The sequence below is a fragment of the Pseudophryne corroboree genome, chromosome 4, assembly GCF_028390025.1.
Source record: "Pseudophryne corroboree isolate aPseCor3 chromosome 4, aPseCor3.hap2, whole genome shotgun sequence".
Taxonomy (NCBI): Eukaryota; Metazoa; Chordata; class Amphibia; order Anura; family Myobatrachidae; genus Pseudophryne; species Pseudophryne corroboree.
In genome coordinates, this window is record NC_086447.1 from 829261548 (window position 1) to 829279453 (window position 17906).

The 17906-nt window shown below is 45.4% G+C and overlaps 1 protein-coding gene across 1 annotated transcript in view; it reads right to left on the minus strand.

Annotated features, from left to right (window-relative positions):
- ISM1 (isthmin 1) overlaps nucleotides 1-17906 on the minus strand; it is a 121846-nt gene that overhangs the window by 31460 nt on the left and 72480 nt on the right. The window contains exon 3 of the mRNA XM_063918541.1: nucleotides 9522-9786. Within this exon, the coding sequence (XP_063774611.1) occupies nucleotides 9522-9786 (265 nt within the window). The remainder of the gene's footprint in view (nucleotides 1-9521; nucleotides 9787-17906) is intronic.

Here is a 17906-nt window from a genome sequence, read left to right on the forward strand (position 1 = left end):
AAACAGGACACCCAAGGGGAAGATTCTCAACACATCCTGGCCCTAGTGGGGAAGGATACAGCCTGAGAATTCTCTTGTGGGAAGCTGCCGTCTCTTGTCTGGAGATTTCCGCTCTTTTTCCTCATGAGAGGAGGGAAATTTACCTCAGCATTCTTCCCCTTAACATGTGTACTCTCGTGTCAGGGACAGATGAGTCATCAGTGATATGCAAATCATCTTTTATTCCAATAATCATATATTGAATATCTTTTAGCCCTCTTGGCTGTAACTTTGCATTATCGTAGTCGACAGTGGAGTTAAACTCTGTGTCGATACTTTGTTATTTTGGATAGTGAACATAGAGAGACTCTGAAGGACTCTGTGACATAGGGACAGACCAGGGTAGATTTCCTTTCTGTTCCCTAACCTTTTGTGCAATAATTTTACCTCAGCACTTACACATATCCAAACAGGTGTCGGCGTTGTTGACGGAGACACCCTCCCACACACTTATCCGCTCTATAACCTCCTTAGAGGAGCCTTTTACCTCAGACATGTCGACACACGCGTACAGACACACCACACACACAGGGGATGCTCTATTCGAAGACAGTTCCCCCACCAGACCCTTTGGAGAGACCGAGAGAGAGTATGCCAGCACACACCACAGCGCTATATAATACAGGGATGTACACTATACTGAGTGATTTTTCCCCTATAGCAGCTTATATACACAGTTTTGCGCCTAAATTTATGTGCCCCCCCTCTCTTTTTTACCCTTTGTGTACCAGGATACTGCAGGGGAGAGCCTGGGGAGCTTCCTTCCAGCTGAGCTGTGAAGAGAAAATGGCGCCGGTGTGCTGAGGAAGAAGACCCGGCCCCCTCAGCGGCGGGCTTCTGTCCTTTTATGTACTGTAATGGCGGGGGTTAATGCACATATACAGTTTATCAGACTGTATTATGTGCTTTTCGCCAAGTAAGGTAATCTAATTGCTGCCCAGGGCGCCCCCCCCCCCCCCCCAGCGCCCTGCACCCATCAGTGACCGGAGTGTGTGGTGTGCTAAGGGAGCAATGGCGCACAGCTGCAGTGCTGTGCGCTACCTTAATGAAGACCGGAGTCTTCAGCCGCCGATTTTCAACTTCTCTTTGTTCTTCTGGCTCTGCAAGGGGGACGGCGGCGCGGCTCCGGGACCGGACGACCGAGGACTGGGCCTGTGTTCGATCCCTCTGGAGCTAATGGTGTCCAGTAGCCTTAGAAGCCCAAGCTAGCTGCAAGCAGGTAGGTTCGCTTCTCTCCCCTCAGTCCCACGTAGCAGTGAGTCTGTTGCCAGCAGATCTCACTGAAAATAAAAAAAACCTAACAAATACTTTCTTTTCTAGGAAGCTCAGGAGAGCCCCTAGGGTGCATCCAGCTCTGGCCGGGCACAGATACTAACTGGGGTCTGGAGGAGGGGCATAGAGGGAGGAGCCAGTGCACACCAGATATAGTACCTAATCTTTCTTTTAAGAGTGCCCAGTCTCCTGCGGAGCCCGTCTATACCCCACGGTCCTTACGGAGTACCCAGCATCCACTAGGACGTCAGAGAAAAACATTTATTATTCATTTAAACTTGTCATTAAAAGGGTTGTAAAAGCAAGAGTATACAACAATTAGAAAATAATCAAAATATTTTTGATGTATTAAGATAATCTAGTTAAAATACAGGAGGGTTTGAGCAATTCCTATTGGATGTAGACATTTAAATAAATTCTATCATTTGCTTTTATACAAAATATATACATTAGAAAAAAAAAAACTGACAACCCCTATGTAACGTGATTTCTAAACAAACTTTTCTCAATTCTATCTTAATATTCCCGAAAATAATTCAGATTTTTAAAACATTACAAGGATGCTACGCAACACTGGTTGAATACAGCTAAAAGAAAAACAAAGAGTGACACTGGGAATGCTGTACATCCAAAATCTACCTACTAATATTCACACATTTAACTTTAGGAGAATGAAAGATTTGAGATTAATGTTGTGGGGGAAGCAATTTGACCCATGCATCTCAGGCCTTTGCTCTTTAAGGCCATTGAAGGAAACGGAAGAAGGTCTTTCACTTGGTTTTAGAGCTCATAGGACCAGGACTGGATGTAGACGGTGTGGAGACCAAGGCAAAAGTTTCATATGAGATCCTCCCCCCATCCTTACTAAAAATTATTATCTCAGGACAATGCTTTCAGCATATCAGTTTATATGTGTATTATGTATTTCTCTTCATGCCATCTTTATATGTACAGTAGTTAACCAGTCCCCCTATGGGAAAATCCCTGCCAGAAAGTGACTGTCTGATCCCTGTGTGTTGGGCTGGAGCTCCTCTCACCTTCTTTTTGTTTTACTATGCGCTTTTGTGCCCATTACACAGTGGCATGGCCAGGTCCAAATCCAGCTGTACTGTAGAGTGATAGAGGAGACAATCACTCTGCTTTTATGTATTGGTATGTAGAGTATACTCTCAGATGGAATGTCTTTGTGCCCATGCCCCCATGTACACTAAACAGCACTTTTTAATGCTGAGGGTTCAGTATGATTTACCAACGGACACAACACCGATTTTAAATTTCAAATGTCGCTATTCTGACTATGGGGTATATTCAATTTAAGTCGGAAAGTGCCGTCTTGTCGGAAGACAGCAGTTTCCAACTGGAATAGGTCGGAAGAGGTTCCGAACTATTCAATCCGGGCTCAGATTTTCCAACAAGTCGGTAAATCACACTTGCCGGAAAGCAAGTGGATCGTCGGAAAATCGCTGACGATCTGCATGCTGCTGTCGGAAACGGTGCCGAATCAGACAGGTTTCGGCCCCGTTTCAGACAATGTCAATCCGACTTTGTAAAAACTTGGATTGACATGTCGAGAACGGCCAAATACGGCATTCTATTGAATAACCCGTCGGAACCTTTCCGACAAATGCATGTCGGAAAGGATCCGACATTAATTGAATATACCCCTATGTCGGCATTTTGACTGCTGGGATTATGAACGTCGGTAAATCAACTGCTACCCTTCCAACATGACACAACCCACAAGTCAATGTAATGGTACTTAACATTCATTAAGATAGGAGAGCCAAAGACAATAAATAAATACATAAAATACACACTTCTCTTTTACTGATCCTGACTGAGCCTTTATTTTACAACTGTTAAATCAGTCCCTCCACAGTAGTGGGGGAAAATTAATGGGCAAAGCTCACAAGATGCCAAGGTGCGGCTGAGCTGCTCATATCTCACGAATATCAAGTGTGATGACATCACGCCAGACATTCTGGGAGGAGAAGAGAAGAAGTTTGGAAATTACTTTTAAATCCCAGCAGCAGCAGGTGGGTGTGACCTCAGCAGTCAATGACTGTGATTGAGTGTGGCTACATTTCCGGCAGCCAGACTAGATGGCGCCATTTGGGCGCCTGTGGCTGTGCCAGGCAATAGCCCTGGCAGCCCTGAATAGGACAATAGTTTACACTATGTTACATTAATTAGAAAAATGAAAAAAAAAGTTAAACATTCATCATCTATATTGGATTTAAAATAAGATTTTACTTACCGATAAATCTATTTCTCGGAGTCCGTAGTGGATGCTGGGGTTCCTGAAAGGACCATGGGGAATAGCGGCTCCGCAGGAGACAGGGCACAAAAAGTAAAGCTTTTTCCGATCAGGTGGTGTGCACTGGCTCCTCCCCCTATGACCCTCCTCCAGACTCCAGTTAGGTACTGTGCCCGGACGAGCGTACACAATAAGGGAGGATTTTGAATCCCGGGTAAGACTCATACCAGCCACACCAATCACACCGTACAACTTGTGATCTAAACCCAGTTAACAGTATGATAACAGCGGAGCCTCTGAAAGATGGCTTCCTTCAACAATAACCCGAATTAGTTAACAATAACTATGTACAATTTATGCAGATAATCCGCACTTGGGATGGGCGCCCAGCATCCACTACGGACTCCGAGAAATAGATTTATCGGTAAGTAAAATCTTATTTTCTCTATCGTCCTAGTGGATGCTGGGGTTCCTGAAAGGACCATGGGGATTATACCAAAGCTCCCAAACGGGCGGGAGAGTGCGGATGACTCTGCAGCACCGAATGAGAGAACTCCAGGTCCTCCTTAGCCAGAGTATCAAATTTGTAAAATTTTACAAACGTGTTCTCCCCTGACCACGTAGCTGCTCGGCAAAGTTGTAATGCCGAGACCCCTCGGGCAGCCGCCCAAGATGAGCCCACCTTCCTTGTGGAGTGGGCCTTTACAGATTTAGGCTGTGGCAAGCCTGCCACAGAATGTGCAAGTTGGATTGTGCTACAGATCCAACGAGCAATCGTCTGCTTAGACGCAGGAGCACCCATCTTGTTGGGTGCATACAATATAAACAACGAGTCAGATTTTCTGACCCCAGCTGTCCTTGCAATATATATTTTTAATGCTCTGACAACGTCCAGTAACTTGGAGTCCTCCAAGTCACTTGTAGCCGCAGGCACTACAATAGGCTGGTTCAGATGAAATGCTGACACCACCTTAGGGAGAAAATGCGGACGAGTCCGCAGTTCTGCCCTGTCCGAATGGAAAATCAGATATGGGCTTTTGTAAGATAAAGCTGCCAATTCTGACACTCTCCTGGCAGAAGCCAGGGCTAGAAGCATGGTCACTTTCCATGTGAGATATTTCAAATCCACCTTTTTTAGTGGTTCAAACCAATGAGATTTTAGGAAGTCCAAAACCACATTTAGATCCCACGGTGCCACTGGAGGCACCACAGGAGGCTGTATATGCAGCACTCCCTTAACAAAGGTCTGGACTTCAGGGACTGAAGCCAATTCTTTTTGAAAGAAAATCGACAGGGCCGAAATTTGAACCTTAATAGATCCCAATTTGAGACCCATTGACAATCCTGATTGCAGGAAATGTAGGAATCGACCCAGTTGAAATTCCTCCGTCGGAGCACTCCGATCTTCGCACCACGCAACATATTTTCGCCAAATTCGGTGATAATGTTGCACGGTTACTTCCTTCCTTGCTTTAATCAAAGTAGGAATGACTTCTTCCGGCATGCCTCTTTCCTTTAGGATCCGGCGTTCAACCGCCATGCCGTCAAACGCAGCCGCGGTAAGTCTTGAAACAGACAGGGACCCTGCTGAAGCAAGTCCCTCCTTAGAGGTAGAGGCCACGGATCTTCCGTGATCATCTCTTGAAGTTCCGGGTACCAAGTCCTCCTTGGCCAATCCGGAACCACTAGTATCGTTCTTACGCCTCTTTGCCGTATAATTCTCAATACTTTTGGTATGAGAGGCAGAGGAGGAAACACATACACCGACTGGTACACCCAAGGCGTTACCAGCGCGTCCACAGCTATTGCCTGCGGATCTCTTGACCTGGCGCAATACCTGTCCAGTTTTTTGTTGAGGCGAGACGCCATCATGTCCACCATTGGTCTTTCCCAACGGGTTACCAGCATGTGGAAAACTTCTGGATGAAGTCCCCACTCTCCCGGGTGAAGATCGTGTCTGCTGAGGAAGTCTGCTTCCCAGTTGTCCACTCCCGGGATGAACACTGCTGACAGTGCTATCACATGACTCTCCGCCCAGCGAAGAATCCCTGCAGCTTCTGCCATTGCCCTCCCGCTTCTCGTGCCGCCCTGTCTGTTCACATGGGCGACTGCCGTGATGTTGTCCGACTGGATCAATACCGGTTTTCCCTGAAGCAGAGGTTCTGCCTGGTTTAGAGCATTGTATATTGCTCTTAGTTCCAGAATGTTTATGTGAAGAGACGTTTCCAGGCTCGTCCATACTCCCTGGAAGTTTCTTCCTTGTGTGACTGCTCCCCAGCCTCTCAGGCTGGCGTCCGTGGTCACCAGGATCCAATCCTGTATGCCGAATCTGCGGCCCTCCAATAGATGAGCACTCTGCAACCACCACAGAAGAGACACCCTTGTCCTTGGAGACAGGGTTATCCGTAGGTGCATCTGAAGATGCGACCCTGACCATTTGTCCAACAGATCCCTTTGGAAAATTCTTGCGTGGAATCTGCCGAATGGAATCGCTTCGTAAGAAGCCACCATTTTTCCCAGGACTCTTGTGCATTGATGTACAGACACCTTTCCTGGTTTTAGGAGGTTCCTGACAAGCTCGGATAACTCCTTGGCTTTTTCCTCCGGGAGAAAAACCTTTTTCTGAACCGTGTCCAGAATCATCCCTAGGAACAGCAGACGAGTTGTCGGCATTAACTGGGATTTTGGAATATTCAGAATCCACCCGTGCTGTTTTAGCACTTCTTGAGACAGTGCTAATCCCATCTCTAGCTGTTCTCTGGACCTCGCCCTTATTAGGAGATCGTCCAAGTATGGGATAATTAATACGCCTTTTCTTCGAAGAAGAATCATCATCTCGGCCATTACCTTTGTAAAGATCCGAGGTGCCGTGGACAATCCGAACGGCAGCGTCTGAAACTGATAGTGACAGTTTTGTACAACGAACCTGAGGTACCCCTGGTGTGAGGGGTAAATTGGAACGTGGAGATACGCATCCTTGATGTCCAAGGATACCATAAAGTCCCCCTCTTCCAGGTTCGCTATCACTGCTCTGAGTGACTCCATTTTGAACTTGAACTTCTTTATGTACAGGTTCAAGGACTTCAGATTTAGAATAGGCCTTACCGAGCCATCCGGCTTCGGTACCACAAAAAGAGTGGAATAATACCCCTTCCCTTGTTGCAGAAGAGGTACCTTGACTATCACCTGCTGAGAGTACAGCTTGTGAATGGCTTCCAACACCGTCTCCCTTTCGGAGGGGGACGTTGGTAAAGCAGACCTCAGGAAACGGCGAGGTGGATCTGTCTCTAATTCCAACCTGTATCCCTGAGATATTATCTGCAGGATCCAGGGATCTACTTGCGAGTGAGCCCACTGCGCGCTGTAATTTTTGAGACGACCGCCCACCGTCCCCGAGTCCGCTTGAGAAGCCCCAGCGTCATGCTGAGGCTTTTGTAGAAGCCGGGGAGGGCTTCTGATCCTGGGAAGGAGCTGCGTGTTGCTGTCTCTTCCCTCGACCTTTGCCTCGTGGCAAATATGAATAGCCCTTTGCTCTCTTATTTTTAAAGGAACGAAAGGGCTGCGGTTGAAAAGTCGGTGCCTTTTTCTGTTGGGGAGTGACTTGAGGTAGAAAGGTGGATTTCCCGGCTGTAGCCGTGGCCACCAAATCTGATAGACCGACTCCAAATAACTCCTCCCCCTTATACGGCAAAACTTCCATATGCCGTTTTGAATCCGCATCGCCTGTCCACTGTCGCGTCCATAAAGCTCTTCTGGCCGAAATGGACATAGCACTTACCCGTGATGCCAGTGTGCATATATCCCTCTGTGCATCACGCATATAAAGAAATGCATCCTTTATTTGTTCTAACGACAGTAAAATATTGTCCCTGTCCAGGGTATCAATATTTTCAATCAGGGATTCTGACCAAACTACCCCCGCACTGCCCATCCAGGCAGTTGCTACAGCTGGTCGTAGTATAACACCTGCATGTGTGTATATACTTTTTTGGATATTTTCCATCCTCCTATCTGATGGATCTTTAAGTGCGGCCGTCTCAGGAGAGGGTAACGCCACTTGTTTAGATAAGCGTGTTAGCGCCTTGTCCACCCTAGGAGGTGTTTCCCAGCGCTCCCTAACCTCTGGCGGGAAAGGGTATAATGCCAATAATTTCTTTGAAATTATCAGCTTTTTATCAGGGGCAACCCACGCTTCATTACACACGTCATTTAGTTCTTCTGATTCAGGAAAAACTATAGGTAGTTTTTTCATACCCCACATAATACCCTGTTTAGTGGTACCTGTAGTATCAGCTAAATGTAACGCCTCCTTCATTGCCAAAATCATAACGTGTGGCCCTACTGGAAAATACGGTTGATTCGTCACCGTCACCACTGGAGTCATCGCCTGTGTCTGGGTCTGTGTCGACCGACTGAGGCAAAGGGCGTTTCACAGCCCCTGACGGTGTTTGAGTCGCCTGGACAGGCACTAATTGATTGTCCGGCCGTCTCATGTCGTCAAACGACTGCTTTAGCGTGTTGACACTATCCCGTAGTTCCATAAATAAAGGCATCCATTCTGGTGTCGACCCCCTAGGAGGTGACATCCCCATATTTGGCAATTGCTCCGCCTCCACACCAATATCGTCCTCATACATGTCGACACACACGTACCGACACACAGCAGACACACAGGGAATGCTCCTAATGAAGACAGGACCCACTAGCCCTTTGGGGAGACAGAGGGAGAGTTTGCCAGCACACACCAAAAGCGCTATATATATATCAGGGATAGCCTTATAATAAGTGCTCCCCTATAGCTGCTTTGTTATATAAAAATATCGCCATAAATTTGCCCCCCCTCTCTGTTTTACCCTGTTTCTGTAGTGCAGTGCAGGGGAGAGACCTGGGAGCCGTCCTGACCAGCGGAGCTGTGAGAGGAAATGGCGCCGTGTGCTGAGGAGATAGGCCCCGCCCCTTTTCCGGCGGGCTCGTCTCCCGCTATTTTGAGAAATCAGGCAGGGGTTAAATATCTCCATATAGCCTCTAGGGCTATATGTGAGGTATTTTTAGCCTTTATAGGTACTCATTTTGCCTCCCAGGGCGCCCCCCTCCCAGCGCCCTGCACCCTCAGTGACTGCCGTGTGAAGTGTGCTGAGAGGAAAATGGCGCACAGCTGCAGTGCTGTGCGCTACCTTTAGAAGACTGCAGGAGTCTTCAGCCGCCGATTCTGGACCTCTTCTGTCTTCAGCATCTGCAAGGGGGCCGGCGGCGCGGCTCCGGTGACCATCCAGGCTGTACCTGTGATCGTCCCTCTGGAGCTTGATGTCCAGTAGCCAAGAAGCCAATCCATCCTGCACGCAGGTGAGTTGACTCCTTCTCCCCTCAGTCCCTCGCTGCAGTGATCCTGTTGCCAGCAGGAATCACTGTAACATAAAAAACCTAGCTAAACTTTCTCTAAGCAGCTCTTTAGGAGAGCCACCTAGATTGCACCCTTCTCGGCCGGGCACAAAAATCTAACTGGAGTCTGGAGGAGGGTCATAGGGGGAGGAGCCAGTGCACACCACCTGATCGGAAAAAGCTTTACTTTTTGTGCCCTGTCTCCTGCGGAGCCGCTATTCCCCATGGTCCTTTCAGGAACCCCAGCATCCACTAGGACGATAGAGAAACTAAAAGTGGCACAGTTGTTAATATTTAAGAATTGAAGCTTGAAACACTAAATTATAATGCACCCCTTTCCATTTTAAGTACCAAGAAATAAGTGTTCTCTAAAGACCAGAGAAAAGAAGCATCATCTAAATATGCATAAAAACCCTCCACCAATACACTGCACTGTAAATACTAAACCCGGCAACAATAAATAGGTTTTCTATTTGAAAAGTAAATCCCTACTCTTCTTTGCTAATAGAATAGGGACTGTATACTTTTACGGATCCTTACTTTGTATTTAGTCTTCATAGGATGGGGGACTTACCATACTCTGGCTGTTCTTTCAGATCAAACGTACGGTGACTGGGAATCTGTCTGTTCCACCCACCTAGAGGGTTTAAGAAGTTGCTGTCCTCAGTGGTACTGTCATATTTGTAATCCTGGCCTCCATAATTTATCCTGGGTAATGTTGATGACCTTTGCCACCAATTCCTCCAGTCCGGTGATGGAACTGGCCAGCTGGGCTTGTTTTCCTTTTGCATGTCATTGTCTGGCTCTGTGTCTGTGCCATCGACTACTTCAATAGTAACCTGAGGAATTACAGAGAGGAAAGAGTAAGTAAAAAAGGGGATGCAAGAATACAGGAGTAACCGTGCCTAGCCCACCCGACCAGTAGCCTTGTATGGTTTATACATGGTAATACAGTATGGCCCAGATTTATAAAGCATTGGAGAGTGATAAATTGCACGGTGCTAAAGTACCAACCAATCAGCTCCTGTCATTTTTCAAACACTGCCTGTAACTTGACAGTTAGGAGCTGGTTGGTTCTTTATCACCGTCCAATGCATCACTCTCCAAGGCTTGATAAATCTGGGCTTATATGATAAATTCTCAGTATAATCACTGCATAGGCATTTCTTCAGTGGAGAGGGCCCATGTGCGGACTCCGTGGTGACAAAATTGCGCTAGCATAATTTTACAGGCAATTCCTTTAGCAGCAGCAGAAAGCCAAGTACGATTAAAAGGTGCAGAAAGAAGCATTCAGATCACCACATTTTGTTGTAACATTGAAGGCACATTACATGTTATAACTGCATGGTGCTAGTAACTCAAGGCTTGCAGCAAATGTAGAATGCGCAAAATCTGGAAGCAGATTTACTTTTACCATAAATAAAACCCATTTAGTGGATAAAGTTGACACACAAGCATAAGCTTCACATGACAGGGCTAGATCATCAGAATTAATCAAAATCAACACATAGCTGCCTACTCTGCCAGAATTTCAAGGAGACTCCCGAACTAAAGGCGTGTACACTAAACAGTCAAAATCGCAAGAAAGTTAGTGTAAATCGCAAGGTGTTAGCCACCTTGCGATACCGATGCGCGGTCCCGCGGGGTCGGTATCGCAAGGTTAGATAAACTGTGCAGGTAAGTCAATTTTGACTATCTAGTACTAAAGTATAGTCAAAATCTCACATAACCAAAATCTCACCGTGTGTATTAACCTTAAGGGGGAGCTCTACTGGCTCCTGGGATAGTGGACAACCCCACCCTCCTCCCCATTTCCCTCCTTGAAGAGGACATGGGGCAAATAATGATGAGACATTGTTGGGACTGGCCCATGACATGTGGCATCACTGAGCCATGAAATAATCTGCTTCAGTCATATCAATCACTCCTAATGAATGGATAGGCTGCACTGAATAAATATTTATTCAGCCCACATAATGGTGGCTGCCTCCGAATTAGAGTCCCCCAAAACATTGGTTCTCTATGGAACAACCTAAGTCAACTAATAGTGCAATCGGCCACAGTGCTACATAGCGCCCAATAAACTGGACATACGTAAAATAAGGGTGATAAAATGGGATTTAGTTATGATCTCGACGGTTGGGATCCCAGTGCCGAAATCCCGACAACGGAATACTGATGTCGGAATACCGAAAGGGGCCAGAACACAGATGCCGGAATCCCAAATGTTGGGACCCCAATCGTCAACACAGTGCCTGGGTAAGTACTATGCTGGGGATGGGGGTTAGGGTAAGGCACAGGTTGTGGGAAGGGAAGGGGGGGTTGGTTAGGTTTAGGCGCCATCCAGGTGGGTTAGGGTTAGGCTGTGGGAGGGGGAGGGTTGGGTTAGGCACCTAAAAGGGAGGGTTAGGGCAGGGAGGGGTGGTAAGGAGGAGACTAACCTCCCCTTGTCGGGATTTTGAGTGTTGGGATGTCGCTGTCGGCATCCCAACAGCAGACATTTCATACCCGACCTGATAAAATAATGATAGACTCAAAAATAAAGGGTAGGGAGGGCCCTGCTCATGACAGTTTACATTCCAATCAGAAGAGAGCACACGTGAATGAAGAAGGGCAAGTGTGACTCAGAGGGGGTTATTGGGGCAGTTGTGAAAGGAATAGTAAGGTAATAAGGTACATTTTGTGATATGGGTGAGGGGCACACAGAATCCAAGAATCCTCAGCAGATTCACTTGTTTCTAAGAATGACCTTTTCTGAATTTAAGTAAAAATAAATAAAATTCTTCTTTATGTAGAATTGGATCTTGATTTTCTATGTATAGGATATCCGCACTGAGGTGTCAAAAAGCCATTACACATTATACAACATTTCCAATTTTAATAAATCTTTTTTTTCTGTTAAAACCATACCCTGGGTCACGTTTTACACCTTACGGATTATGTACTGAGAAAATACATGTGCTACACAGATGTTTTAAATACCGGCAAATTCAAGGACAGTAACATCTGCTTTGAGCCCAGGATTTTTAATATATGTGCTCATTCACCTAGAGGCCAGACAGCTCTCTTACCAATAAAACAAGGTTTTGGATATCACAAAAAGCAGACGCAGCAGGTTAATACTTCCGTTTTGGTGAGTTATCATAAAGAATATGGTTTGGGATTTGTACGGCTGAAAGCAAAAACAAGTCCCGTATAATTTACTACAGTTGTTGCCAAATGCTGATAATTTAAAAAGTGTTCCTGCAGCTTCTGATGGGGAGCCAAGAAAATACTTTCTTCACCTTTGTTGAAGCTGGTTGAAAACTCTTGACACTGACTTTGTCACTATAAAACGTTACATATGTACATCCGCACGTGTCGGACAAAACAGCGGCTAAGCGCCTCTGTCACCTACAACCATTCATGTTTTAGCCAAGAATAAACATTATCTAACAAGTCATCGGAAGTCATACTAAAATCGTACACAAAAGAAAGCTTATTGAGATGACAGGAAATAACTGCAGGCATCCTACTTAAAGATTAGTAATGATCTCCTAGTAAGGGAATCTCTAACAAATGTATACATGATGTGGAGAGTTTTAAAAATGTATTATTTAAATTTAATAAGAGTTACATAATCATGTTTAATACTTCTAGGCCATTTACATTACAGCGAGCGATCTGATAAATTAGTTGGATTACAAAACACAAAGCCATCTATATGAACATATCGTTAGCTTGGTAGAATTAGACAACTTAATTCTTTATTCTATATATAAAAAAAACAAACACACACACATTATATTGGTCTAGATTTGCAAAAGCTACCGCTTCTCAGCGGGGTTCAGCTGAAAATGTAAAGAGGCACAGACAATAAGTGTAAAGTACACTCAGACCTGATCGCAGCAGCAAAATTGTTCTCTAATGGGCAAAACCATGTACCGTGCGGGGGGGGGGGGGGGGGCAGATATAACATGTGCAGAGAGAGTTAGATTTGGGTGGGGTGTGCTCAACCTGAAATATAAATTGCAGTGTAAAAATAAAGCAGCCAGTTTTTAAACCCTGCACACAAACAATATAACCCACCTAAATCTAACTCTCTGCACATGTTACATCTGCCACCCCCACCCCCCAGCAGTGCATATGGTTTTGGGAACAATTTTGCTGCTGCGATCAGGTCTAAATTAGACCCTTAATGTAATACCCCTTTTAAAACATAAACCCCGGCTTGGACCCGGTGGCTCTGAACAGGATAAAGATGTGGTTTTCTGTACTTTGCCCTTATTCACATATGGGTGACAACCCGGGTTAATCCCAGGTTATCACCATTCACACCAGACTCTGGTCTGCTGGCTCACAGTTAATGCTTGAAGATGATGTGACCTCCAAGAGCTGCTTTAGGCATGACCGGGTCATATATTTCTCACACACACACACACACACGTAAGTCCCGGGAATAACCCAGGGCGGCTGCTGGGTCGAGGACCAGGGACTGTCAACCGGGGTCAGACCCTTTCAGACATAACAGGACCTGGGTCGCAAATTGTGCTAAATTTTCAGTGGAAAGCTGCGCTGGTCTCACACCCCTAATTCCAGCGCTGTTAGTAGTGAGCATAAATCTTTTAATAATCACCTCTTGGGTAAAGTAAAACAAGCATTGTAACGGTCTATCTATGCATCGTTCTTATTCTATGGGGCAGAGTCTGAATCAGACGCAGCTGTGTCTATCTATTGGTGGTCACCCGTCTGCGACTTTATGTAAACACTGCTACAAAGTCCTTCCCCTGTATACAGCCGAGCGTCCGAATGAGCAAGTACGGAGTCTTTCAGTGTTCGTAGAAGCTGAAACAGCAACTGGTGCACTTGCATTCCTCCCATCATCTGATGGGGCATGCGAGACTGTTGCGCAGCAAAGCCGTGCCAGATTTTGAAAAGGGGTGTGGTCTATGGAAAAGGGGGGGGTGAGGCTTCATGGGAGTGCCGGGATCGCGGGTCACGCCCCCATTTTCGTCACTGAGGATGCCCAGCGGTCCGTGAGTTGCTGGCATGCCGCCTCTCCCTCTGTCTCCAGTGAATACGCAGAACAGTGAGTGACAGGAGCCTCCCAACTGACCCCCCTCCATTGCGGGACACTGCGGTCTGTGGGTAGGATAGCAGGACAGTCCCCCCAAAAAAAGGGGACTGTCCTGCAAAAATCGGGATAGTTGGAAGGTATGCGCTTATTAGACGCACCATCGAAACTTGCATGAGCTATATGGCAGCTGCAGTTTGTCCGATTGCGGTGGACCGTTTGAGTGGTTGAGCGTCTAAACACACCAGCTTTCAGCAACACACCCATCAGATGCACCAGCTCCATGCTTCTACTAAGCCACCTCCCCCTCACTGCCCAGGAACGCCCACTACATTGTCAATACACTTCTGAGACTGTGCGTCTCCGGCGCACCACAATCACAGCCCTGACACTACCTGGAGGCATGTGCAGAATTAGAAAAAAAACATTACAATAGCTCCACTGTGTCAGACATCAGGCCCTATGAATGAACTAGTACAGTCATCAGGGTGAAAAGATTAAAAGGGCATCATAGGATACAGAACAGGATGGCGATCACACATGGAAAGCAATGAAAAAATGCTTTATACATTAAATAAAAACATTGTGCAATGGGCAAAATAATTTTTAAATATATTTTACCGTTTCATACTTTTCATACTATAATAATGTACTTCGTTTTAAAAAAAAAAAAATGTTTTATGTGCGTTATTTTGTAGAACCCAAAGCATCAGCCTGGGCTCTCTGTTGCAAAACATCCCTTCCCGGCGCGCCAGGTCTCATGCGATATGACTTGCAATGAGCATTTTTGCTGCCGGACTCTGCGTCTTAAACTCAAGGCGATGCTGCAAAACCACTTCACAAAACTGCACTGATTAATTTGGTAAGTGACACTTGTATATCTGCGTGCGGGCAAGTCTGAATCTGTATGCGAAGTGTAGAATGCAGCAACTGTGGCTTTCTTTCACCCCAAGTCCCATTGAGCTTCGTATACACATTCAACCTCCGACACAAGTGTTGCTCATCAAATGAATCATTGCAGTCTGAAGTGGTTTTGCTGCATCGCACTGTGATTATGGCACAGATTCCGGGAAGAAGAGGCTACACCACACTAGGTGGTTATTTGCACCAGGCATCTCATGTTTCATGGCGGATTGAGCCTCGGTGTAGGAGGACACATCATGTAGTTACACGTTAGTGTGTATATGAGCAAACACACCCTTATTGTACTCCGTTAACGTTAGAATCATAGGCATTTCTATAATGGGTTCAATGTGTGAGGTGCACACGGGCCCCTGGCTCCAAGAGGGGCCCACACCGCACCCATTTTTTTAATACTTACCTTTCCGTAGTCCAGCTTTGGGCACTGCAGTCACAGCGAAAATCGCAGCCAAAATGGCGCCATGTTTCCGGAGACCTGCGCATGCATGTGTACAGAGGATGAGGCCCACCCCGAGGTGCACATGGGCCCCCCTCCTCTGTTAAAAAGCCCCTGGTTAGAATGCCCCTTGCGTCCTCCACCCAGCACATGCCAGCATAAGTGCCAGAATTACCCGGATCTGCATAGGTGCACATGCATACGTTGGGTTTTCTGTGCATGCACACAGAAATTTTAATGCAATCAGCACAACACAAGCTGGCTCTTGTTTCCACTCTGCTTCAGCCCAGTGACAACTAAACCATCAAAGCTATGAAAATCTGATATGTTTTGCATTTATTTTAATCCGAGTTTTATATTGTAAAATAGCACCTTGAATGGTGAAAGTTTCTGAAACGGCCAAGTAAAATATAGGTGGTAAGATTTGTCCGTGGTAAGGCAACAGTGCGGCTAGCTGCCTTCCAGAGACGTGTCCGGCCCACATTACAATACAAGATGAAACTTGCAATCTGTGAACCAACTAAAGGAGGGGGGGGGGGGGGGGGGAATAAAAAAAATGGACATTTGGAAATAACCCACTTTATTCCCATTCAAGATAAACTGACCCGATTAAAGAAATTACAGGCATTACTGAAATAACTGTGTACATTATTAAAAGGTAGGAAATTGCACTCAAAACAAGACGTTAAAATTGTTAACATCTGTATTTAGATCTGGCTCTAAAATTCTACTCCGTCTAGTCTTCAGCCTCCGGGCTCCCAGTAAGCCTCCGTATTTCTTAGTAAGGAGAATGATTACTTTGTGCAAATGATAAGATGTAGACAAAGTTTCTTTAAAAAAAGTAGAATATTGTAACAACGTCACAGGCAATGTTTATAATTTTAATGCCAGAGACTCTGCCGTGTAAATAAGAGGAAAGAGACCAGTTTTGCTTCTACACACAAAATTCCAGACAAGCATTCCATGTAGCTTCATTTGCGGAAGACAGGTCTTAGAACCAGGGACGTAACTAGGTGTGTGCAGAGGGGGCACCGCACATAGCGCTGCAGGGTAGGGGGCGCTGTTGGCAGAACTTGTCAATTATCTGTTTTAATTACTTTCACTTGCAGCTTCCCCCCTTTCTGAAGACCACCATCTCCTGACCGCCCGTCTCCTACCCTGACAACTTCTGTCGCTAATACCTATACATCATTCATGAACTCCGCTTGAGATTTCTTTGTTATTCAGTCACACTGTCCTTAATTACATTTCAAAATGCTGACTTACCCGGGAATCAAACCCATTGCCTGTGGCATTGCAGTCAGACAACCTATTCATTGAGCTATCTGCCCTTTTCATAGAAAGCTAGAGAATTCTGAGTTAGAGAATTCTAACTGTTTGAAGCTTACCTTGTACATTGTGAAAATGATCAGCATTGCAGCTGAGTAGATCTATGCAGTGTGTGGCTGCAAGAGATTGGATGTGTAGCTGCACACTACACAGATATGCTCAATTACAATGCTGACTATTTTTTTTTACAAAGTACCAGTAGCTTCATATAGTGTTCATAGTCTTTATGCAGGATCAAATATCTCAATGAGTAGAGCGTTTGATTAGAATTCAACAAGTTATATGGGCATGGCAGTATATTGAAATGTGTTATGTAATAAAGGGTACTGTAACTGAACAACAAGCATTTGTGTAAAAATCCATTTTGTTGCATTGGTCTATAAATGTGCATGCGCCTTATGTCCCTATTGAAAACAATAGGTGGGGGGAGGGGGGGGGGCAATTCTCTCTCTGGCACAGAGCACCAAAAAGTCTAGTTACGGCTCTGCTTAAAACATACATATTAACCGAACCAGCCAAAGTCCGCTACTTTTGCTTTAGGACCTTACCATGTGTCGGGGGTTGTTTGAAACGGCTTGTCATGCATTGGCTGGATTATGGGCCAATAACAAGCTAATGTGTCAATACTGTAAGATCTGTACAGATTATTTTATAGACCAATTATTACACACAATAGATCTGCCTATGGCACGGAATTAAAAACCACCACTAACTTCACTCTACATAAATAATTAAAAAATAAAATACCACAGGGGAGGTTCTCCTTAGATGTATCCCAGCTGTTACAATTTCACCAGCTCTTAGACAGTACTAGAATCAGCTTCTCATTTTCAAAATTAAGAACCAGATAAGAAAGGAGACATGCTTATGTAAGCAAAGATCTTACGCATATTCTAAATTGTATTAACCGTTTTGTAGTGTACAGACTCAAGACAGATGTTGCGACTAGTTTCCCACAAATCACAAATGACCTGTTAATGACGTCACTGAAAGTAAACAAGTATCCTGCCCAGTATTCATGAAATTGTAGCACCTAGATCATCGGAAAGACAGTTCCATAATCACAGACTAGAAAAAAGAATACAGTAAACCCCAGTGGTGGCCCAAATGCAGGACAGGACATTTCAGAAACTTTCAAAAAATTGCATTTTGTACGCTGGAGTAACAGCTTATTGATTCAAGAAGGCCAAATGTTCACTTCCCAACATTTAACGTTGACA